The sequence below is a fragment of the Poecile atricapillus genome, chromosome 4 (assembly GCF_030490865.1).
Source record: "Poecile atricapillus isolate bPoeAtr1 chromosome 4, bPoeAtr1.hap1, whole genome shotgun sequence".
NCBI lineage: Eukaryota > Metazoa > Chordata > Aves > Passeriformes > Paridae > Poecile > Poecile atricapillus.
In genome coordinates, this window is record NC_081252.1 from 35,759,005 (window position 1) to 35,782,972 (window position 23,968).

Here is a 23,968-nt window from a genome sequence, read left to right on the forward strand (position 1 = left end):
GCCGTGCGGCAGAGACGCTGGACACAGCACTGCTTGCTCCCGGATGGCCGCTGCTGTTTGGCTCCGGCTGTAGCTGGGAGCTGGTTATTGCAGGTGCCTTGAAAAAATAAACAGGGAAAGAAGCGGAGTTAAATCCTAGGGAGTGTTAAATTACAAGCAAATTTTCAGTTCTTTGAAATGATGATCATCACTATGAAACAGCTTCTGCAAGAAAACTGACTTCGGGTCTGCTGGGCTCTCCTGCCTGTTAGAAGCTATGGAGATGATGGCAGAAAGTGGGATAGAAAGGGGAAAGGTGTTTAAAACTAAGCATGGCTTTCTGTGTGGAGGAGAGAGCTAGGTGGTGGACCTAGAGTGCTAACCTTACTGCAAACTTTACCTTTCTTTGTTTAAAGACCCAGTTTAACAAAAACCACACTTTTCTTAATGGTGAAACACAATTAAATGCATGCCCTTTTCCATGCAATTACAAGCCTTTAGCTCTTTTCTCTGCTAATGAGGAATTCCACTTCTGGAGCTGAGAGCACTGTCTGTGCTATTTGTGGTCCTACTTCAAACAATGTACTTGCTGGGTGTTTTCTTTGATTAGGGTTTTGTTTTATTGTGGGTTTTATTTTTTATTTCTACATTATGACTGAGATGCTCTATGAAAGCTAGCTCCCAAACTTCAGACTTGTAGATAAGGTAATGAACAGCGATTCCTGATAACTTAGAGAAGCTGAGTTGTGACACACTGGTTTAATGGGCTGCTCTTTATGTTTCTGGAAGGCTGATGTGTGCACTTTATGGTGACTCCAACTTGCGTAGATCTGTTTGTTAACCTCTGTCAGCACCATGTGTGTCTTTTCTGTGCATGCCTGTGATGATATTGCTTTGTAGCAACAAAGATGATGAAAAAATGCTTCCAGCCTTACAAAAATCCAGTATGTTGTCCTTTCCTAAGCAGGGAGTCTGTGGAATTCTAGGTTTTCAATGAACAAATATATCCTATATTGTTTTGGACTTCACAGAGGAACATGTAGAATGATCCTAAAAATGAAAGTGACCCTTCTGTACAGTGATTTGATACTGAGAACTTTATTTTTCTCTACCTGAACTCTTCAGGAAAATCTGTCCTGAGAGCGAGCAGTGCTCCAAATAATACCTTCCTTCACTTGTTGCGTGACTAATCTGCAATGTATCCCGCCTGACTTGTGTGAAACTGGTAACTATGTATCATGCTTGAACAAGGTAGTTCATCTGAGGTTAGTAGAGCTTTGCCATATTAGGACTACTTTAAGTCATTGTGGAAAAGGAATGTGGTGTGGCATCAGCGCAGCTCTTCCATATCTGAGGTTTTAGAAAGAGAAGAAACAATGCAGGGTAAATGATTCAAATTAGGAGGGAGGATGGGAACCTGTGTCTTCTACATAAGCTATTCAACAGACTAAAAGAGGGAAAATCATCATTAAGCAATCCAAAAGAGATTCCACTTCATCTTTAAACGTGTTTTAGCACTAATCCTGAATGTCTGGGTCTTGGCATTTTTTTGTGTGTCAATTGTCCTAAGCGTATGTTCTGCATAAACTAATGTTCACTGAAACAGCAGGTATGATTCAAACTTTTTTCCCTAAGCTCCTCTAGCCACCTTCTAAAAGCTGTTTGGAAAATAAAACCTTGCAGGGGTCTCTGAAAATATTCTCTTAGATATGAAAACAGTGCTTAAATTTTAGTGGACAGCTGTAACTTATATAGAAAATTATTCTTAACTACATCACATGTATTTATTTCTTCTTCCCCCACCCTGAATTTTCTTGCTAAAGTGTTACCTTGAGATGAAATCATTTAGGCAATTGTCTCGCAGTGAAGATGAAGGACAGGAAATGACCTACAAACAGAGCAGGTGACATGCTGTCACATAGCCTAGAAAGAGAGTGATTAAACTCTGCTTTGCAGTGGATTACATCTGCAGAGCGGGACACTTTATCCCATTTTCGGTGTTATCTACTTTATGGACTCTGTGTGTTTTCCATGTGTGGATTTATGTATTTTGTTGTTGTTTAGAAACTGTTCCGTGGATTTGCAGTGTTAATTCCCCAGGTACATTAGGATTTACATTATTCTACAGATGATTGCATTTACAGATGAGGTAGTGTTGTAAAGCACATCTATTTAGTGAGCTTACAAGAGTTCCTTGTTGTAATGTCTTATGTGAATTTGATAGATTGATGGATGTTCCAGAATTTTGGTTGGTTTGGGAAAAAGGTAGTACAGAAGTGTAGGCTATGATTTCCTGATCTTACTTGAAGTGTATTATTTCATTTATTTTATTTGCACTTCAAAGATGACTGGTAACACTAGTGTTGAAAGTAGTCTTCCTCAATGAAGTGAGGGCTAGAATTGTCCTCTCCTAGATCATTTAAATCACTTGAGAACAGGCCAAAAATTTAACTTGTTTGCCACACTTGAGGGGAGGAGTGATTGTGATCCGGTATTTGTTGCTTCTCTGGGGGTTGAAGTGGAGTTGGCTTTTTTTTATTGCTATAGGTTTCCCTCAGCAACAGAGCAAGATGTTCAACCTAACTTTGCTCTAGTTTTTTGCTTCACTTCTGTCCAGTTTTTAGACGTTGGGGTTAACTGTGATTACAAAATCATTTTAAGGGTGCTGTGCTATTTAGCAGGTAGCACGTAGCACTGGGTTTTGAAATCTTGCTTCTAATTCTACTGCTGGCCTGGTTGACCATTAACAAAGTTGTTTTCCCTTTTTAACCTGGAAGGGAAATCACAGTAGGGCTGTTATTTTATAAAATGTCTAAAATTTTACTGATGGGGAGAAAGCCCATCATAATTAGAGATGTGAATTATGAGCAGATATATCTGGATAACTTTTTTTAAAGTGAAGATGGGGAAGAGTACTTTGTTCTGCAGTAGAATTGCCAGAGCCTAGCAGAACATCCTGTGTGCAGCTTTGGTCACTGCAATACAAGAAAGATATTTAAGCTATCAGAGTGCCCAAAGGAGGACAGCAAAGATGGTGACGGGCCTTGGGGAGGAGCCGAATGAAGAATGGCTGGGGCCACTCAGTTTGGAGAGCCTGGAGAAGAGGACACTGAGAGCAGACCTCACTGCAGTTACAAGTTCTGTGTGAGGGGAAGAGGAGGGGCAGACACTGATCTCTTCCCTGTGGTGACCAGAGACAAGACCCAAGGGAAGGGCCTGAAGATGTGCCAGGGAGGTATAGCTGGCATATCAGAAAAAAGTTACTCACCTAGAGGGTGTTTGGACACTTCAACAGGCTCCTCAGGGAAGTGGTCACAGCAGCAATCCTGACAGAGTTCAAGAAGTGTTTGGACAACACATTGGGGCACAAATGTGACTCTTAGGAGTGTTCCTGTGCAGGCCCAGGAGTTGGACATGATGATATTCTGTCTTCTGTGATTGATTCCTTTGTTCTGTTCAAAAACTTAAATTTACCTGGTCAGAAGGAGTATTTTACTTGATATTTTTGTCATCAGCATTGCCATTGAATTATTTTAAGAGGCACATGACTATAAATTCTCATCAACTTGAAGTCTGCAACAAACCTTTTCTCATTGTTCTCCTTCATGCTTTTTTAAAAAAGCTTTTCAAAGTACTAGTGCCAAGTTCTTGTCCAAGTATAATTAGTATTTGTCCTTAGAAATAAAAGCATTACAGTGCAGAATATCTAGACTGTTTCTTGGTGCTGGTAGTTGGGGTTTTTAAACTGATCACCATATGGCAATGATGACAGATTCTTACTTGCTCCTAAGCTATATGAGGTTGCTAAGGGTTGTCAGATGACACTTGCTCACATGAGAGCCATTAACAGGGTGTTGTAGCCAGTGTTAGAACAACCTTGCAACTAAGGGCGAGTCACTGCAAAAGCAACTATGCTTTTTTTTTTTTTTTTTTTTAAAGAGGCCATATGGTTCAGTCTTGTGACTACATAATTGCCAGCTACCTAAATCACATACCAGGAAACAAACATAGCTAAAGTCAATATTAGCTGTTGTATCTGCTACAACTTTGCACCAGGCTTAGTAGGAAAACCTCTGACAGCAGCAAGAGCAAGTCCAGGATGGCTTCTGAAACCTGAAAGGCATATCTGTTCTGCCTGGAATAATTGCAGGAGTACATTAGCTACAGCTGTCTTTTTGTATTAATGGCTTATAGAATATATGAAGATCACTTTGCCTTTTTTTCCCCCAGTAGGAAATTCAGCAGATTGAATTCCCTTATAGGGAAGAAAGCTGATGGTAAATTACCATTGTTAATGGTTGATCGATAGTGAAGAAACCTGCTTGAGGCTGTTTCTCTTCAGCAGGTATTTAGTTTCTTTGAGGGAGCTTTACAAGAGGATTTGTAGCTAAGAAAATGTGTGGAGGTACACCAAAAACTGCAAATGGCACCTGGGGACAAATAGAAAGAGCAAGAAACAACGAAGTGCCACTTGGAAATAATCTCTCTTGTACCAAATTGGATGAAAGAATTAGGAAGTCTTTGAGAGATGAAAGTGTCAGCTGTGCGAACAAAGTGACTAGACTACTGCAAAACAGGTATGCATGTAACTTTTTTGATGGATGTGATTTTTGATAAAGGACATTTTTATGTAACAATAGATTTATAATCATGTGCCTGAAAGGCTGTTTTGTAAATAATTGAAAAAGTTCTGTTAGAAGGTTATTTTTGATGATGATACTGACTGAAACTCCAGAAAGCCTTTCCTGTTTGAAACTGAACTGACATTCTTGACTCTGATGTGTAAGATTTATGTATATGCAAACTGAGGCATAAAGGGTAATTGCCTTTCTTTTCAATTAAGGTTAAATAATCTTACCTTCTCTTTCTAGTTTCCTAATTAGTTTCCCCTCTTTTACTTTTTTTGCCACCTCCTGTGTTAGTGGGTCAAATTCTAACAGTGTGTGGAGCTGACAGGAGAGAAGGCTGTGAAGTGGGGGAAGAAGAGAGAGGGGAACCCTCTGCTTTACTTGTAAATTACCTCTAATTCGAGCATTACATTAGGGTAATCCGAAGTGGGAATAGTGTTTATTTAACTTTTGTGTTGTCCTTTTCAGACATGTGCCAGCATGTCTCCAATGTCTGACTCTATAGCTATGTAGCTGTGTTGAAAATACAGTTCAGGGTGGCTTTTTCCAAATTCTAGCACCCAAGGGTGTTAGAATTAGTATTCTACATTCAGGATTGCTGGTCTAAGAAACTGAAAAATGTAGATAAATATACAGAGATGTTTCATGCTGTTTGGTTCTCTAGCCTGTAGATGTTGAAGGAGTGAGGTGTTAGTCACTTTCAAAAACAGTTTAAGGTCAACTGAAGTAGTTTTTTAAATATAAATTAATAGGTCACTCTTCAGTTATTGCATGCATGCTGATAATTATAAAGGTGAAGCACAAGCTTTCTTTGTGAGGATCAGAGTTTGGATATCTATATTAACTGAAAGTATTTAGGGGGAAGAATGAGGCACATTATTTGTGACTTTTTTCCAGAAACAAACAAGTCTGCTTTCCCCTAAGAGAGATCTTGCCTCCACGTCTCATAACTGTAATTGAAGAAATGTTGAACAACCCAAAGGAAAGAAGCTTATATGCATGTGTAGGAGAAAATAAAGCAAGCTTAAGCTTCTCTGGGGACAAAACTTTTCAGGATATCTGTAAGCTGTTCCAAACTTATGGCTTTCTTTCAAAAAATAATTAAAAAAAAAATCCATAGCATTTTAGTATCTTTAGTAGACCTGGTTCTACTGTCATGTGAACACAGGTTGATTTGGTTTATTTATTCTGACTTGAAGATATTTTCTTAGTTCTAGCATCGTTCACAGATAGTAAAGACACAGTCTGAAGGTGAGGCTAGGTAAGCTGACCTGCTGAAACAGACTGATGGTGTTGAAGGAGCCACTTCTTCCTGTGATTTTTGGCATCATGCTCTTAACCTTTTTCCCCTTGTTCTGGCCTTGGCATTTCGTGTCCTTTTGTAACTGGCTCCCCTTAGGGAGTTAGCTCACTAAGCAGAGACAGAGAACTGACTTGGGAACAAGAAAACTCAATTAACATCCCAACTGGCCTCAATACTTACTTGGAGTGTACAGGGAGTGTTTTCTTTGTGCCCTTTCCTAAAGGTATACAGTTCCATGGACGAAGTGAGTTAGTGTAAGTCATGCTGCCACCAAGAGGTGCAGCTTCCACTGCCTTCTACTTCTTCCTTTCTCCAACCATGTTTCTGATCCACTTTCATGTGCTTGGACAGACTTCTGTTACTGCAGAGAATTCAGTTTACTGAAGGGCCCAACAATTGCCAGATGAGACACAAGTAACAGGAAGGGTCACATAGTTGCAAAAGGGTGTGAAAGGGTATGTGGGGCTTTTACTTTTGTGGTCAAATAAGAAAACAAGTTCAGTCAGAATAGCTACATTTAACCTGAAATGTGAACATATTCGCAAGATCATATTAGTTTAGTTAATTAATCTGATTTTTAAGAATATGCAGTAGCTGACATTGCTAAGTAAACAAGAAGCTGATATAGAGATAAGGACTTAACATTTTAGAGTTTTGTTTTTTAAACAAAAGACCTGTGAAAACAGAGCTGACCAATGAGTCTGCATACTGTCTGTATTCTACAATACTCTGCTTTTAGGAGATGATTGATTACTCCCACTGTCCCTGTTTTTGGGGGATCTGTGTTACATAACCTCGCTTAAACAATAAAGGGTGGAAGTACTGTAAGCAGTGCTCATCAGCTTTTGTGATGGGCATAAACATCCCAGTCATCTGACTAGTCTTGGGCCTGCTGCTGGATTCCGGGTGGAAGTAATGAGACTACATGGACTTGTATGCCTGTGTAAATTGCCTATAGATATGCTTGATGTTATCAAATGAGGATCTCTTCTGTAATGGGTAGGTCTGCTGCAGGAACTACATCTGTAAGCAATAGCGTCATTAAAACATAAGTTTGATATTTGGTTAGAACTATAAGAGAACCATTACCTGAAATTACTTCCCTAGATTTGGTTTGCTACTCAAATAAAGCTTTGTATGATAGGTTTGATGTAATTTCTTAGCTCATTGCTATCTGGTACTAGAGAATGTGTTTGTAGTTCTGACAGATTGCAGCAATCTTTAGTTCTAGCATGCTTTGTGTAAAAGGCTGTTAAATTGGCTTCTACTTTAACATAAAATCCAGTTCATGTCTTATACAGAAGTCAGAACTGCATGAACAACATGATGTTTGCTTTAGTGCATAATGAAGGAGATAATTTTGTTCATAAGGAAACCTGAATTCATGCAACCCAGCCTGCATGCGACCCTGCATCAGTGGGCAGATGCAGGGCCAGATTGGCTCAATCTGTGTCTGAAATGCAGCTTTCTCAGTTTAGACTTGCAAGTCTGGTCTGAAGTATGTATGCTGCTTTGCCAGTCATGGAGATAAATAAGGCTTTGCTCTTGCATAGAATTTAAGCTAAAGCCATAGAGATGTGCCTCTTCTTTTTTGTTAAAGGAAGGAAAGACCTGCAGCCTTTTTGAGAAAACAATGTAGTTACTTCAGGTTGTCTGTTGCAGCAAGCAAGTAAATAGATAGCGATGTAACTGAAGAGATATTGGGGTATCTGATACTGAAGAGTATCAGATTCATGTGGCAGACTAGGATGGAGTGGATTGATGACTCTGACTTCTCATGCATTCAGTATAACTGGATTTTGTAATGGTATTGCACAGGCTGTGGGCTGAGAAACTAGTAACAGACTTCTTAAACAGATGGTGTAGTTGCAGCTCTCTGTGTAAGCTAGGTGTGTAGGATCTTTGTTGGGCAACTATCAACAGTGGTATCAGGTCTGGTCCTCATGCAGGTTAACGTAATGCTGTGACTGCCTTTGAAAGGAAAGGCTTGAAAAGAAATCTGCCTGGCACTCTGGGCAGTTCTAGAGGCAACATGTTACATACACATCAAGAAGCTTCCTCACTGTGGATGGCAAAGTAGCCTTTAGCATTGTTCCAGGATGGGAAACCTTGCATATTATGTACATACAGCATACTTGTATCAGAGTACCTTACAGTGGAGATGGGTATCTGGCTTACTCTGTCCCAAGATATTTAAAAATAGACCTCCAGATTGAGATCTTTCAGGTTTGAAAAAGATGCCTATTTCGGCTTATTTTTTTTTTTTAGCTACATAGAAAGCACAAAGAAGAAATTAGACTGGCTTTACTTAAAATTATTTTTAAATCACAAGTCTGCAAGTATACTTCTAAAGCAGTTATCCTGACTCTAGCATGAATTGATAGTGTTTGCCTCAGTATTGATTTATGGATGTTGACAGAGCATGGAATAAAAGAAACAGCTTCATAAATTCTAGTCTTTCATCTGTATGGGTCTTTATGCTCTTCTCTCAATTATTTACCTTCCATTTCTGTAAAGCACAATTTGGAGAAATTCCTAAATGAAACCTCCTTCTGGGTGGAAGATCAGTGTGGCCTTGACTGAAGTCTGTTTATGCAGTTTGTTAAACCAACAACTATTAATAAGTTGTACTCTCACTCCCCAGGTGCAGTCCATCCAGGTCAGGGCTGGCACACTGTGACTGAGCATCAGTGCTCTGTGGCACTGCTTGAAAATCCTCTTGATTTCAGCTTGTCAGATACATAATCTAAGAAATGTTTTCTGTAGCTGAAGCTGCGGCCAAGCAAATCTTCATGCTCTGATGTGCAGACTGACTCCTTTTGGAACTAGGAATTGAGGTTTCTTGTCATTGCCACAATGATCAGTTTGGCTCCTCAGCCCCTGTGGTAGTGCAGTGAGGCAGGCTGTGTGCCATGCTGTATCTGGAGAAGGGGCAGATTCTGGCTTGAGAGAATTGTTTTGCTTCAGGTTGAAGTTCAGGTATCTTGGTTTCATATACTAAATTATTTTCATTGTAGCTGGGGATCAAGTCTCAGTGACCGATGACTGCTTTGTAACCCCTGAAATGTCTCAGAAAATGAAGAAAAAGAATGGAACAACATAAACCTTGCCTATTAGTTGCAAGACTTAAACTTTGGGAAAATCTTAATTTACATTGTCAGGAATAGGTCAAAAAGGAATTAGGTTTGTGTTGTTTAGAGAAGGAAGAGAGAGGGTGTAAGCCATGCGCTTTTGAAAGGCTGCAGTAGAGAAGGATAGCAATCAATTGTGTTTTATTGCCACTGGGAGCATTGCATAAAAGAGCATGCTTACCTTAAAATAAGGATGATCCAGGCTGTGTACAGAGAAGAGAATAATAATAGTTAAGGCCTGGAGCTGATTGCTGAGACTGAGTTTTATGTTCTCTTTCTGGAAAATTTCAGAAAAAAGATGGGATGAAAATTGGTCTGGTTGTGCCTGCCATTGTCAGTGACACTGAGCTTAGACACTCCTTTGGAGATCCTTTTTGCTTGGAGCTATGTGATTTACACCCTGGATTCTGTAAATGCTAAGTAAAATATGCCTAATACCTGTTTCTTCACTTAAATGAACCTGCAAAGTAAACATGTGTGGTTTTTTAATATCTCCTGTTTCTAATCTATAGCTGGTCCTCATCGGAGTTTGACTTGAATGAAATCCGCCTGATAGTTTACCAAGACTGTGAGAGGAGAGGCAGACAGGTCTTATTTGATTCCAAAGCAATCCGCAAAATTGATGAAGGTGTGGTTCAGGTATGAAATGTTAATTTTGCTGTTGTCCTACTGCTCTTTTGTTTTCCTTTCCAAAAGCAGTTATTTTAATAGGACAGTGTCAACTTCTTAATCTTGTGATCTTTCACTGTGATAGCTGCAACAAGTATGTGTTAGATTACAACAAACCTATGAACATCTTTGATATTGTAGTATAAATATGGTATTCAAACGTAACAACTTAATCCAGATTTGTTTTCAGGCAAAGAAATATATTTCCCTTTAAACTGAGTATTTTTTCAGCCTTTCTAATGTTGACTGGGTTTGCTTTTTGTTGTTAGCCCTGGCTGTGCAATCCATTTCAGTGATGCCCACCATGTGTCTAAAGGTGCTTTTTTTCCTTTGGTGTTTGGATTAGTAAAGCCGTTGTCCTTATGTGAATTAAAACAACTTCACTGGCTAACCACATTGTATTGTGTAAGCATGACACATGGTTTGTGTAACATGCAAGTTTTGGTGACACATAGAAGCAAGAGCAGATGCTGTCAAGATGCAAGTTCTTTTTGCTTCTCTCTGAGCGCACAAATTGTGAAGTAAAGCATTCAGCAAACTTAGGTAATTTTAAGATCAGTAAAACAATAGTGGTTTGTGGTAGTTTTGCTTGGTTTTTTTCTATTGCCTCTATGTTTCTCTTCTACATTGAATTATTTCAATTTTTTGTTTGTTTTGAAGCTCTTTTTTGAACCAGCAGCTTCAGCTTATTAGACTAGCATGGTTTATTGCAGAGCTATATATATATATATTTTTATATATATATTTACACACATATATACACCTGTATAAGCCATATAACAGTCACAACTTGTAGAACTTACTTAAAGAACTTGCTTAAAAGGCAACAGTCTCTATTTCAGTCACACTGTAAATAATGCCATTGTGCTGAATCAGTAAGACTGATGAGCATCATCAGCTGATGTCTGATCATCTACTTAAGAGAGTAAATGGGTCAGACTGGTTGTTAATCTTGCTTCCCCTCTTCCCCCATCCCCCTCCCAAAATCAAGGTTGTTACTTTATATCTTAAAGTTGTTTTAAAACAAACAGCATCTTAGCAAAAAATACATTTCTGGCTTCATTTAAATACTTAAATTATTCCACTTGCTTGAATACTCTAGCTAAAAGGTAACTACAAAATGTCCTATCAGAAACTCTCTACGCAACACTGACTTAAACAGATTATAACCTCCCTCATAACACATGATAGAGGCTATAATCTGTTTTCTAGCCAGACAGTAATCTAGGTATCCTTTCAAAACAGCCAAAGTCCTTTGAATGCCATGCAAACACATGGATGTTAAAAATTATTTTGAATGTTTGGTTGTTATCAAACAGCAAAATTAAAACTTGATTAATTTAAAATTAAGGCAAAATTATTTTCAAACTCAGTCCTGTTTAAATTAAAGGAAGCATATGTGTATATACTGTGTGTTTTTCTGGAATACAGTAAGGCTTTTTCACATACAATATTTAAATACATTGTTTGTCTTTAACCTGTTAATTCTACCAAATGATGGATTATTCATACCTTGGTTTTCCTGGCTGTTCTTCTATTTTAGAAACCCATTAATAATTTGGGGTGCAAAAGTTACATGCAATTTGAGTGTTTAGTTGTTCAAATTATTATAGGAATTTGTTTGTAAGAAACCTATAAACTGAGATTTTGTTTACATAATTTTCAGCAAATATTACGAAGAGTAATTCATAACAATTGGGAACAATCTTCCCATGAAACTGACTGATTACTCCAATTATATGTGATACTGTGAAAACCTGTCTGACAGTGTGAATGTGAGAGCAGTTCTCCACTTGCTGTGATGCTGGCATTTAAAAAAAAAACTTTCAAAACTGATACATATTTTTTTAACCAAATAAGAGTATTCTTTATTCCTGTTGCTTTTCTGTAGTTGTAAGAAGATTCTTGCCATAATATGTTTAGAGATGGGAGTTCTTAGATTTACTTTAATAGTTTTTATCGCATTGTTCTGTTTTGACATAGAAAATGGCAGACGAGGCTTCTGTAAGGGCTTCTGCTAAGAACTGCCAAGCAAGCAATGGGAACAACAATGTTTCTTCCCATAGTCCCTCTATAAGCTGCATGCAAAGTATCAAAGAACAGATACCGAAGTATCAGGTAATATTTGTTATTTTGTTGCTTTTGCTTTTCCATTACTGAAGACGTGAGTTTATTAAAGCCTTCACTTAGATGCATTGAATGACTTTGGCTTCTATTACATTACAGCTTAATCTGAACCTTGAGGTATCTACTCTGTCCTTAAACTGTTGTAGAATAAAAATGTGTATGGGTGCATCTTATCCTTTTGGTCTATCTTGGTCTTATCTTTCAAGGGGTTGAGAAATATATCTAATAGCATTTTGTTGTAAGAAGATTGTAAGAAGCACCATACTGTTTTCTGTTCATATCTGCCTATGGTTCAGGTCAGATCTGAAGAAGCTGTTGAACATGGTATATTAGGAGTCCCTTTAGTCTGTCTTACTGTAACATTAAATTTTAGGTGCTCTGGCTCTTGTAAAAGTGTTAGCATTTCACATAGAAAAATTAAATTTGAAGCACGTATAGGTTAAGGTGGGAAAAGAAAATAATTCTATTTAGCTGGAAGGTGATTTTTTTCAGAATTAACAAGCTTCATATTTACTGTTGATGATCAGCCTTTGAAATAAAATAAACTACTGATCTGAAGACTGCATTTCTAAGTATAATCACAAATAATTTTCCACTAAAAAACATTTCCAAGAAGCTTTCTACAAGGACAGGGAATGTGAATTTACTCATTTGAATAAGGAAGGCAGTTTATTTTTTGGGGATCCAGACCACAGAATCCAAGTCCTCTTAACATTTACAGTTTTTATCAAACACTTGGTTATATAGGAATGTTGCTAGACACAGCTATTTCTTTGGAAATGTAGTAGAGCTTTTTTTCTTTCTTGTCTTTGGAGGTCCCCCTGCTCATCTAGTGAGCAAAATGCAGGATTTCTTCCTGCTGTACTCACTAAACCCACAACATTAAACGCACACTGAGTGTACACTGATCTTACTCTGCGTGGAAAGGATGAACTTCTTTGTGTTCTCCATTCCGAGTGCATCGCTGTGGCACTGTGTTAAGTTGAAATAGTATGCCAAGTTATTTTTGACTTTGCTGTTTCCATCTTGTCTGTGTAGTACACCAGACCAGCCTCTGATGTCAATATGCTGGGAGAAATGATGTTTGGCTCAGTGGCAATGAGTTACAAAGGCTCCACCTTGAAAATCCACTACATACGGTGAGTGTCCTTTTTTGTGATGCACTGTCTTGTCAGGCACTTGGAATTGATGACTCACTGAAATGACTGTTTATCCTTTCAGCTCTCCCCCACAGCTGATGATAAGTAAAGTCTTCTCAGCCAGGGTAGGAAGCTTCAGTGGAAGCAACAATAAGTAAGAACATCTTTTTTTAATATATATTTTTTTTCCTTTCCCAGCTGGTACAGTTGTCTGTCTGTCTTTTTCTTTTTGTAGTTCTGGTAGAAAATTGGGAAGGCAGCTGTGGAGAAGAATTCTCTTAATAGATACTAGTTAATCCAGCCAAGTTTTTAAGTAGGACAAAAAAATAATACAAGTTTCTAATTCTTAATTTGTCCAGGACGTGCAATAAAGTTCAGAGGTTAGGTGCTTTGGGCAATCAAAACCTTCATCTCTTCCTCCTGTCAGAAGGGTGAGGAAGGGATACGTTGAGAATGCTCTGTCCCCGCATCCCACTTCTGTTTCCTTCAACCAAAATACTGTTCTGTTGTACCTCCTCCCCAAAATGGGCAAAAATAAATAAACTGAATCCCAAATGTCATACAAAGAAGCTTCCAATAATTAAAATATGAAAAATAAATGCCTGTTTCCTTCCCAGTTTCAGAAACCTACTTGTCTTTGAATTTGGTTGCAAAGTTAATGTTCAGTTTTCTTTTTTAAAAAATGAACCTAATTCTTAAGCTAATATCAGTGACTATTGATCACATTCTCAAGGAGCACTGGCTTTTCCCCCTATTTTAGCTTGCAAGATAGCTTTGAATACATCAACCAAGATCCCAGCCTGGGAAAGCTGAGCTCCAATCAGAATGGTTTGGGAACCTGTCGCAGTGGAAGTAATTTAGGTAAATATTTCCAGGTTCTATGTCTTTCTGACAACACAAGGCCATCTGTTCATTCAGTTTTGGCTTTTTTTCCCAGTACATCACCACCTTGGGTTTTTTGTGTTGGTTTGGTTTTTTTTTCCCCACTGTTTTTTTTTTTTTTTCATTTTTTTTCCATTTTCTCTACGTTGCTTTTGTTTCCTAGGTGTGTTACAGCTGTGTAGCAGCAAACTGCTGCAGGGTGTGTCTGAAGGAGGTCCCCTCCGGCTCATCCGCAGTGCTTCTTTCTTTGCAGGTTTGTGTGGAATGCCAGCCACAGTGTGACCCACCCATATGCACACACAAATCCAGCTCCTTCTGAATCTTTGCAGGACATGCATAATTAGTCTCTAGAAACAGAGGGCTAAAATAGTGACAACAGGTGTATCTGGCATATGCTTAGAAATATGTCTTTGAAAAAATAGCTAAATTACTGTGTTCAATTTTAAAGATATTTTTATGCAGTGTTTTAAAAGATGAAATAGCCCTTATGTTTCTTAGAGAACTTATGTTTCCTGGCTTATTGCTGGTTTCTTGCTAACATGCAGGTGTCTTGCTGGTGTACAGCTTTTTCTTCTCTTACCTCTTAGTACTTTTTAAATTTGATTGCAGACATTCAAAATTCTTGAGCTAAGTTTGGGAGGCTTTAAGTTTTTTTTTTTCCTTAAGCAATATAAATTTATTTAATTCTCAGAACTTTTAGCTGCATAAAGTCTCCTTTTACAGGCAGAATGATGATCCATGCAGGTGGGTACATCTCAGGCCTAATTACTTCTGTTAATTGCAAAAATGTGAACCGAAATACCAATGCAGTTTCTTCATAGCCTTTGCAAATCTTGCATGCTCTACAATTTGAGTAACTCTGCACTACTAACACTTTGATGTAATGTCACATAGGCTCAATGTTTCTTACTGTGAGACTTTATGGGCAGTAAATCAGGAAGTGAAATAGCAGCTTTTAGTGGACTTTGTGCTAGACTATTTCATAATGATCTTAACCTGTGTTAAAGGACAATCTTGCACTCTCAGAGTTTTTCAAGAGTGACAGATGAGGGTACCACCAGCCCTCACTTTCAAAGTATATCTGATTTCTGATAATGCAGACTGTATTCATATTCTTAAGCTCCTTAAAGATATTTTTACATTTACACTGGGGCAAATAACCTTCCTCTTGTAACATGATATTCAGCATAGGCTACTGTTTGCTGCCACCTCTCTTCACTCCATACTGATCTTGGGCAACAGTATGGGATGTGATTTTTTTAGGTGTATGACCTTTAAACTTAAACATTTTTTTAAATGCTGACAGATAGTGTGATGAATTATGTAATATTTTCTATTGATCTTCTTTGTTTGTTTTAGCACACAGCACACCTGTTGATATGCCTAGCAGAGGACAAAATGAGGACAGAGACAGTGGCATTGCTCGGTCAGGTATCTGCTGTCTGTCTTGTTTCCCTGCTTTTGTAATTGTTACAGTTCTTTGCTGCAGTGATTCACCTGAAATATAGACACCTCATGACCTGTAAATCCACAATTGTTTTTATCTGCTAGGTGGTTTGCTTTCTGTATTTGCCCCAAGCCTTCATGCAAAAATATTTGTAAATATATTCTTTGTTTACAGACACCATGTTCTGGGTTCTTAACCAATTTATAATTTGGAGGAAGAACTGGTTGGAGCCTTTAGTAGAACAAATGAAGAGAAATTGTTTTTTACATTGAATAGGAAAATGAAGACCAGAAGTCATCCTGTCTTCTGTAAAGGGAGTGCAACAACTCTTGGGAGAGAACACTTTTAATGAGAATACATTTTAGTGTATATTAGTAGGGACAATCTCCTACTTTATAAGGAATGAATGTCCTCAAGCAGCAAGATTTATTTAAAATTGTCTCTCCTGTTGCAAAGTGAGTTGTGTGAAAAAGATCAGCAAGCAAGAGTAATATTTGTGAGAAATTATTGTTAGGGTATGAAGAAAAATATTTAACCAGCACTCTTTGTGATTCATTATGTGTGGGGTTTCTTTCTTTCTTCATAGCATCTCTGAGCAGTCTTCTGGTTACTCCTTTTCCATCTCCAAGCTCTTCATCATCATCTTCTAGCAGCTACCAACGTCGCTGGCTCCGAAGTCAGACAACCAGTTTAGAGAATGGAATTATTCCAAGGTGGTGAGTGTAGCACCTTTCTTCATACAACAACTGTCTGGCAATAATTTAAGCTAAACAGAGCATAAGCCTCTTCTCTCTAAAAGTACAGATCCTTTTATTAAATGTTCTCAACTCAGTCTATCTTCTGTGTGTGTTACATAAGATTGCCAATATAAAAAAATTAAGTTTTGGCTGATTGTGAACTTCGAAGCCTGGTTTGGTATGTAATTACTATTATTGAATACACAGGCTATGTATTGATATGGTGTGAATGTATAGGCTGTGTATGAAGCCATATGCTGAAAAATAAATTAATCTGTTTCTGAAGGAGCAGAGCATCCTGTTGAGATGAAAGGGACTGTAACAGCACTGCTGCCATAATAACTTTATACTATGATGAAGTCTGACTAGTGAGCAGTTAGTGAAATTTTGGAGTAATAGCCCATAACAACTCTCTTGGCTGGTACAGGATGTTCCTGATGTGACTTCTGCCAAAACAGGAAGAAAGAAAAGCTGTGATCAAAAAGCTTGGCTTCTGTTTTGGAATTTTATTAGCTTTTGTAGCTCAGTGGCATAACAAAGCATGGAATGCAGCAGACTTTTCATAGCTAATAAGCAAATTCTTCCCTTGTCATTTGCAAAATAGCAAATGGCTCTTGATTATCCTCTCTACTCATTCACCTGTACCCAGAAACAGAATGGAATTAGTGGAGACCTACAAGAAATTCATGGTATTTGACTTCTCTCCCTTTTCAGTTAAGAGAAGCATAAAAACTGCCAGTTAAAATATGTAGTCAGTAAAAAATAAAAATTAAACCTAATTTGAAAAGACTTCTTTCCCTACTGTCAACCAACACTTCCAGCTTTTTTTAGATATTCTTAATAAATAATTTTTAACATGAAGAATTGTGCCATGGTACTAATGTAGCAGTCATGGTTTCTAAATCACACTTGTAGCTGAGAATAAACTGGTTGCTTTGAGTAAACTGAAGTACTTTTTAGTTCAGTTTCCTAAAGAAATAAGATTGAGGGCAGTCTATTTAAAAAAGGTTAAAACATCTAGGACAAATAAGATCATTTCAGCCCAGTTTAAGTAGCCAAATTTTCACATACATAAATTTCTCTGAAGTGTTCTGAAAGTTACATATTGTTTAGAGGAAAGTAGCCTCTTTGGGCTGCTTATTTGCTGTCAGGAGCAGGGTTTTGGTTTTTTTTTTTTTTTTTCCATGCTGGAGAACCTGTGCTGGGGGAAGATACTGGAAACAGCGCATTATTATGTTCACTGTCTAGAACTATTCTTGAACTGGGTTTCTTTCTAAGCCAAAAAGCCTCTTCAGATACTTGTTTTCTGGTTACTTGCTAGAGAAACAATAGGCTTCTGGCTGAATACTTCTCTGCCACAGAGTTTGCAGCCTAGGCTGTTACAGCCAAGATTCTACAGTCCCTGTGACTGATGTTTTAGGCCAATAGCTCAAAGAAATTGGAATGTCTAGTTGGAACTCCATATAGTCGATTGGCAAGCAAGCTAGATTAGCAGTTTTGCTGAAAAGGCTTCTCTCTCAGACCTAAATTCCTCAATTTCTGTTCCTGGGAAGCAGTACAAAAGCTTGTAATGTTTCTTAGATGCTGACTGACCATCCTTTCCTGACTTCCTTGGGAATTTTTGTCTCTGTATGCAAGTTCCTGAAGTTCAGATGAGGTTATGTTTTTGTCTTGAGCTCTGTTTTCCCACAAGCTGTTTTTTGCTGGGGTTTAATTGTGTGTTTTATCCTGTGTTCATGGACTCATACCTCTGTGATGAGAATTTTTTGTATATTTAACTTTGTCAGACCAATTAAACTGTAAACCACTTAAGCTTAGCCCTGAGTTTTTCCTTTTGTTAATTTCTTCATAGTGTTCTATAAATACTACAGACTCCATTTCAGGATAATTCTGATATGAAAAGACTTCAAACTTTTCATTTCCACTCACTGGTATTGGAGTCTTAACTTAAAAGAAACTTGTAAAACCGAGCTATTTCCAGATGAGCTGCAGCTCAGAATGTCTCCATGGCTTTTTTGTCTATTTTAGCATCTTCTCCTATAGTTTCTCAGTGGATTAAAACCCATTATTCAGTTGAAGTTCCTTCCAACAGACATCTTGTCCATACTGTTTTACTTATACATTATAATGCATACACATATGTATATTCATATATATGTGTATATACATATGTGTATATATATACATGTGTATACATTATATATATATCTAAAAGGAGTAGTATATAATGTATATATTATATATATAAAAGGAGTTTTTTTGGTGAAATTGATCAAGACTCTTTAAGCAAGAAAAAAAAATAATTTTGTAAATCCAGCAGTATCAATATCTAGCGCTGCAAGGCTAGTAGTTATAGAAGAGCAGGGTGAGGGAATTGCCACCCTTTTCTTTAATCACAGTAAAACTTAGGCTGGGCTGAGACTGATGGATCTCATCCAAATCAGTTGCCTGTGCAAAGCAGTAGCTTGGAATTTACATCAGGTGGCTGTAGAACTTGACTCTTGATTGAATCTTGAAAATCTCCAAGGATGGAGATTCCGCAGCCTCTTTGGACACTACTATCCCCTTGACTGACTACTTTTTCCTCATTTGACATTATCTGCAAACTCACTGAAGGTGTGATTTGATCTACAGGCTAGGCTGATAATCAAAACATTGAGCAGTATTGATCGTAGTAGCAGCCCATGTGTAATACTGAGAAGAAACAACTGTTGAAAGAAATGTGGCAGAACTATCAAGGGAATAAATAGAACTTGTGCAAATAATAATGGTTGTAAAATAGCCACTGGGTGGGCAGTTTTTTTCTTTCTCATATTTTTTTAATAGTTTTAAGAAGAAAACAGATCTTTCTAAGCTGAAGTTTACACAACTTTGAGTTGGGCAAACATGTACTTGTAGGCACTAAGTTTGTGTTTGCACAGTAATTACTAAGTGGTGACATTTTGTTTTCAGTTAAAGTAGAAAGTTTTATTTTGTATGGTTAATGCAAACATCCATCCTAAGATAGCAGAAGAATATAGGTAATATAGGTTATGTTTCCCAACTTCCCTCATGCGCTCAGACCCAAGAGCATCATAGATATGCTCCTGAGCACCCAGTGAGGAGCTCGAGTGCTAGATGCAGTTCACAGCTCCAAAGTTACCTTTAACCATTTTTGGTTATGATTTTGTGTGATTTATCTCTGTCCCCTTTTCTTCATCTTCCTCAAAGATAAATCCAGGAGGGAATCTAATAGTCCTGTTTCAGAGGAAAGTGTTCACACCAGTCCTCTCTGGGGATTGTCTTCTTCCTATTTGAACTAGCATAGGACTTATCCATCAAAATGTCAGGTATCCTTTGTTCAGAAGCATGTGACAGCAAAGCCTTATGTCAGAAGTCAGTGAAGGGAGTCCTACAAATTACCTTCCACTATATAGAGAGCTATGGATAGAAGCCAGATTATCTCTCAGTACACAGGTAACTGTCCTAACAAATCTGTCTTACAGGTCCACTGAAGAAATGTTTAGTATGGCTGATGAAAGCTGCAGTTCCAATCCTGCAATGGTTCGGAGGAAAAAAATTGCAATCAGCATAATCTTTTCTCTGCCTGAAAAAGAAGAAGCACAGAGAAACTTCCAGGATTTCTTTTTCTCTCACTTTCCTCTTTTTGAGTCTCACATGAACAAGCTGAAATATGCAATAGAAAAGGTACAGAATACTAATTTGGCATAATTTAGAAAAGTGTCAATCAGAATGAAGTATTCTAGAATCTGATAGATGAAGAGTGGGAGAAGGTGCGTGGTTTCAAGCTTGCCTCCCTCCTTACACATGCAGTCTTGAGCTTGAGCCCAGTGTAGGAACTCAGCATTTGCTGAAAGAGGTGCAGTTGCTTTTCTAGACAGAATTAGAATGGAGAGTTTTATGCTATGGGTGGTTTTTCTTTCCTTCTTACAATATTTCACTCTGAGGTTTTCTTGACTCCCTAGAGAGTGTGGAAATGATGGTACTCTGTCCTTTCATGCAGTGCCTAAAAGAGAGACACAAAATATTTGTTTCTGTCTTCCTCACTCTCAGAAATGTTCTCTCCCCTTGTCCAGTATTAGGGATTGGTCTCCTATGAGGTGGAGGGAGGTTGGCATTTGTTGCTGTCCTGAGTGGCTGTATAGGACTGGGGCTAGATCTTAGTTATTTTGACATGTTAATGAAGTTGAAAAAGATGAAGAATGTGAATCCTTTAAGCAGCTGTTTTGTGTCTTTAACTCTTAATCAAGGCCATGATCTCATGTAGAAAAATAGCAGAATCCAGCCAGAGAGTGCAGGTTTATATCAGCCGTGTCATGGATGCCCTGGGAGAATTCAGGTGAGTTGATGGAATTCTGAATTACAAGGAGAGCACTTTTCATGCCCCATGAAAGATATTTGTCACTTTCAGTTATAAGCAACTGAATGTAAGGTCTTGTATTTTAGATAGTCTCGAAGTCGGTGTGAATGAGTTTTCTGCATTGGTTATTGCGTAACTGTTTTCAGAAAACTTCAGCAAAACCAGCTCAGCCATTTACCAAATGAGAATGAAAGTTCTGTTGCACTCACGTGTTCCTGGGGTTGTCAGCTAAAGTCTAAACATCTCATCAAGAGCTGGCTTCTGCTGATGCCTGTACAGTCAGGTGGATTGATGTACTCAGGCAGATAGATGTGTCTACTCCTAGCCAGAGATGCTGAACAATGTAACTGACAAGGAAGTTGCAGTCAAAAGCTCTCTTCTGTACTTGAGAAAGGAAGGAATGGTCAAAGGCTAAGAAAGTCAGCCCAGGAGAGAGAGAAAGCTTTAATGGAATGGAGTCTCTAATATCTGGAATGTAGAATCAAATCTGTGCAATGAATAGTATGGGTTCTTCTTCCCCTCAAACTTATTTGTTAATGGTTTCTCTGAATAAATTTCACATTGGAATGCAAAAAAGGGAAGCCAAATGTGTAACTCATATGAAGACACTGAATTACTGATGATGTGAATTAAACAGACTAGTGTTCTGGACACTAGTAATTACTGGAAGAGTAACTCTTCCAGTAATAAAACCCTTCCAGTTTGTTTAGTCTTCTAGATCTTACAAAAACAAATTAAAATCTGGACAACAGAAGTGGAAAGGGACTACTTATATATTTATTGGCAGAATTGAAACATGCATTTTAACACTTACTTCTTGGAAATTTCTTTGAGCAGAGTTACCATCTGGAATCTGTATTCTGTTCCAAGGATTGCAGAGCCTGTGTGGCTTAATATGATGTCCAGCACCCTAGAAAAGAATCAGCTATGCCAGCGTTTTCTTAAAGAATTTACATTTCTGATAGAACAGATCAACAAAAATCAGTAAGTTTCCCCCACTCCCTTTTTCTTAAGAAAAACCTTGTGTGCTTCCCAGTGCATGTGAATACGTTAAAGCACTTAATGGGGTGTTCTTTTGCTGCTGTTACTTTCGACATGCTTTCTTTACTTTTTTTTTCCTAGGTTCTTTGCTGCTTTGTTGACTGCAGTACTGACATATCACCTGGCTTGGGTCCCAACAGTGATGCCAGTTGACCATCCTCCCATCAAGGCCTTCTCTGAGAAGCGCACATCCCAGTCTGTGAACATGCTGGCAAAATCCCATCCCTATAACCCTCTCTGGGCACAGCTGGGTCAGTATGATTTGGAAAGCTTCAGATTTTTCTATAACAAGCACCTTTGTGTATCTACTCCTTTTAGATAAGGGCTATTTGTGATCCAGGTCACATTTCCTGCTACCAATAGCTGTCTTTTGCATGATTAATCAGAGCATTTGGAGGCCTCTTTGCATATCCAGCTTTTTATTCTAGTTCTTGACTTCCTCTGTTACACTGTCTGGCTAACTTGTTATAGAAGTATTAAGACAGTGCAAGTGCTGTGAATGATCTGAGCAGTTTGGGAAAGAAGACGTAATTGACTGGATTGAAAGGAGTTACCTGGGCCTTGGAGGCCCTTTGTAATTGAAATTAGCTACCTCCCTTTGTCTCTTTTTCACATAGCTAGGATAGAGAGCAGAGCAATAGATTAAAGTCTGGCAGCTGGCAGTACCTCCATTCACTTATTGTTACAGGAATGGGCTTGGGGCAAGACTTTTTTTCTATGCTCTGTGCCTCAGGCTGGTCTCTGACAAATATTTTATAGCTTGTAAATTACCTTGATAGAAGGGACTAGATAGCTGATGTCAAATGAGTAGGTGAATGAAAGCTAAGGAAGTAATTCTGTCAGTAGTAAATATTTGAAAATTCCTCCTCTTCTTGGCAGCAGATGAAAATCTGACATCAGACTGCCCTTCACTTTAGCTGATATACTATCTTGCCATGTAAAATGACATTCTGCACACTGAGGCAATGATGTGACTTACTCTGTGATGCTGGTGCTGTTTCTTCCTAATTGTCTCAGGCTTCTTATTCTCAGTAACCTCTACAAACTATTCACTACTTTGGCCATGTAGCTGAATTGTTTCCTGGTTAAAGATGTCTTTTAAACATAGCAGAAGTTAGACTGAAACGGAAATTAGGAGTGTGTTCGTGGTGTTGAGGACAGAGCCAGGCCTGGAGTTACAAAAACCAGCTGGACTGGAGGCATAAGCTCGGTAGTAGCTCTTGTGGTCGCTCTCAGGAGTCACCACTGGTGACTAGTCAGGAGTCTGTTTCTCTTTTTGTATTGCCAAGTTCTCAGTGCCCGAACTCATAATGTTCCCTCATTTTGTTTCATTCTTATAAAGCCCAAAAAGCTGTTACTGTTGTGGTTGCAAAAACTGATCATGAAAGTGAGATGTTGCCCTCTGCTGGTCATCTTCTTTAGGAAACGGGAGGAAAAAAAAAATCAAGTCTTGGTGCTTTAAAAACAAAAGTTGGGAAAACAGGATTTTGTTATACCTGTCTTTCCACCTTCAGACCTGTGTTTTCATTACATATTACATATCAATTGCAATTACATACTGATACAATTTTAAGTCACTTTGTCATGAGGACATACTGTCTCTTAAACATCAGCTTCAATCTATTGGTATTAACAAGTATGTTTTAAAGATCACAACTTTGACTTGTTGTACTGTCGTATTAGTATTTATATAAAAGCCAATTGTGCAAATGAACACGACTCCTGAATCTGATTTCCATAGCAACTGTGCTCAACTTAGAAGTAAAGCAATATATTCTAATTTCATTTCCAAATTGCTTGTCCTTGTGGCCTACCAGCCTTTGAGAATTACTGAGGAGTCTAAAGCCCATTTTTGGATCCTGAGGAATGAATTTGCTGGCTTGTTAGGCTCTGGGGTTGGTTGCAAGGGTGGCCCTAACTGAGGGAAGCTGGCATCATTGATGCCACCACCCAGGAGCCCCTCCAGTGCATCACTGGCATCATGTGAAATGGCAGATCTTAGCAGTGGAGACAGTAAGAGAACCATGGAATTACTGTCACACTGATCCTTGTTTTAATGGAGTTGTAGTAGATCCTTGTAGTAGTGGAGTTGGGATCCTTATTCCTTTTATGTTCTGTATAATAAGGAGGAGGTTGTTTGTAAATGTGGGTTTGTGGGTTTTTGGGTTGTTTTTTTTTTTTTGCTGTCTTAGTGTTGAAGCCAGAGGCCCCCTTGCCCTCAGAAGAAACCTTTCAGAAGCTCTGTTTATAACTCTTAATATAGTGTTGCTTCTTGAAGTCTAGTTCAAAATCCTGATGGCAGGCTCTGTCCAGAACAGAATTTGAGCAGCTCAGAAGGAGGATTTAGCACTTGAAAGTAGTCTGGTAGATTAGCAGGTAGTTGATCAAGCCTCAAGGTAGAGAAAGTAGCTGAAGAAAATTGAGCTTTTGCTGGCTGGCTGTCTCCCATGTGCTGGTGAAATCAGCCATAGTTTGGTTAAGCAAAGACAATTTAGTGAGTGTTCTCTGATGGGTGTCATATGAAG

General features: G+C 38.3%; 1 protein-coding gene across 5 annotated transcripts in view; it reads left to right on the forward strand.

Annotated features, from left to right (window-relative positions):
- Positions 1–23,968, forward strand: part of FNIP2 (folliculin interacting protein 2) — a 48,740-nt gene that overhangs the window by 12,960 nt on the left and 11,812 nt on the right. Inside the window, exons 1-13 of one of the 5 annotated variants that reach the window (XM_058837387.1) lie at positions 3,985–4,556; positions 9,554–9,680; positions 11,694–11,828; positions 12,876–12,976; positions 13,059–13,130; positions 13,737–13,837; positions 14,022–14,111; positions 15,218–15,289; positions 15,892–16,021; positions 19,528–19,729; positions 20,293–20,381; positions 21,240–21,386; positions 21,525–21,694. In XM_058837387.1, coding sequence (XP_058693370.1) covers positions 4,375–4,556; positions 9,554–9,680; positions 11,694–11,828; positions 12,876–12,976; positions 13,059–13,130; positions 13,737–13,837; positions 14,022–14,111; positions 15,218–15,289; positions 15,892–16,021; positions 19,528–19,729; positions 20,293–20,381; positions 21,240–21,386; positions 21,525–21,694 — 1,618 coding nt within the window. In that variant the 5' untranslated portion in view covers positions 3,985–4,374. Of the gene's footprint in view, positions 1–3,984; positions 4,557–9,553; positions 9,681–11,693; positions 11,829–12,875; positions 12,977–13,058; positions 13,131–13,736; positions 13,838–14,021; positions 14,112–15,217; positions 15,290–15,891; positions 16,022–19,527; positions 19,730–20,292; positions 20,382–21,239; positions 21,387–21,524; positions 21,695–23,968 lie in introns of those variants that run through there. The other 4 variants (XM_058837386.1, XM_058837384.1, XM_058837383.1 and 1 more) reach the window with 4 other exon arrangements.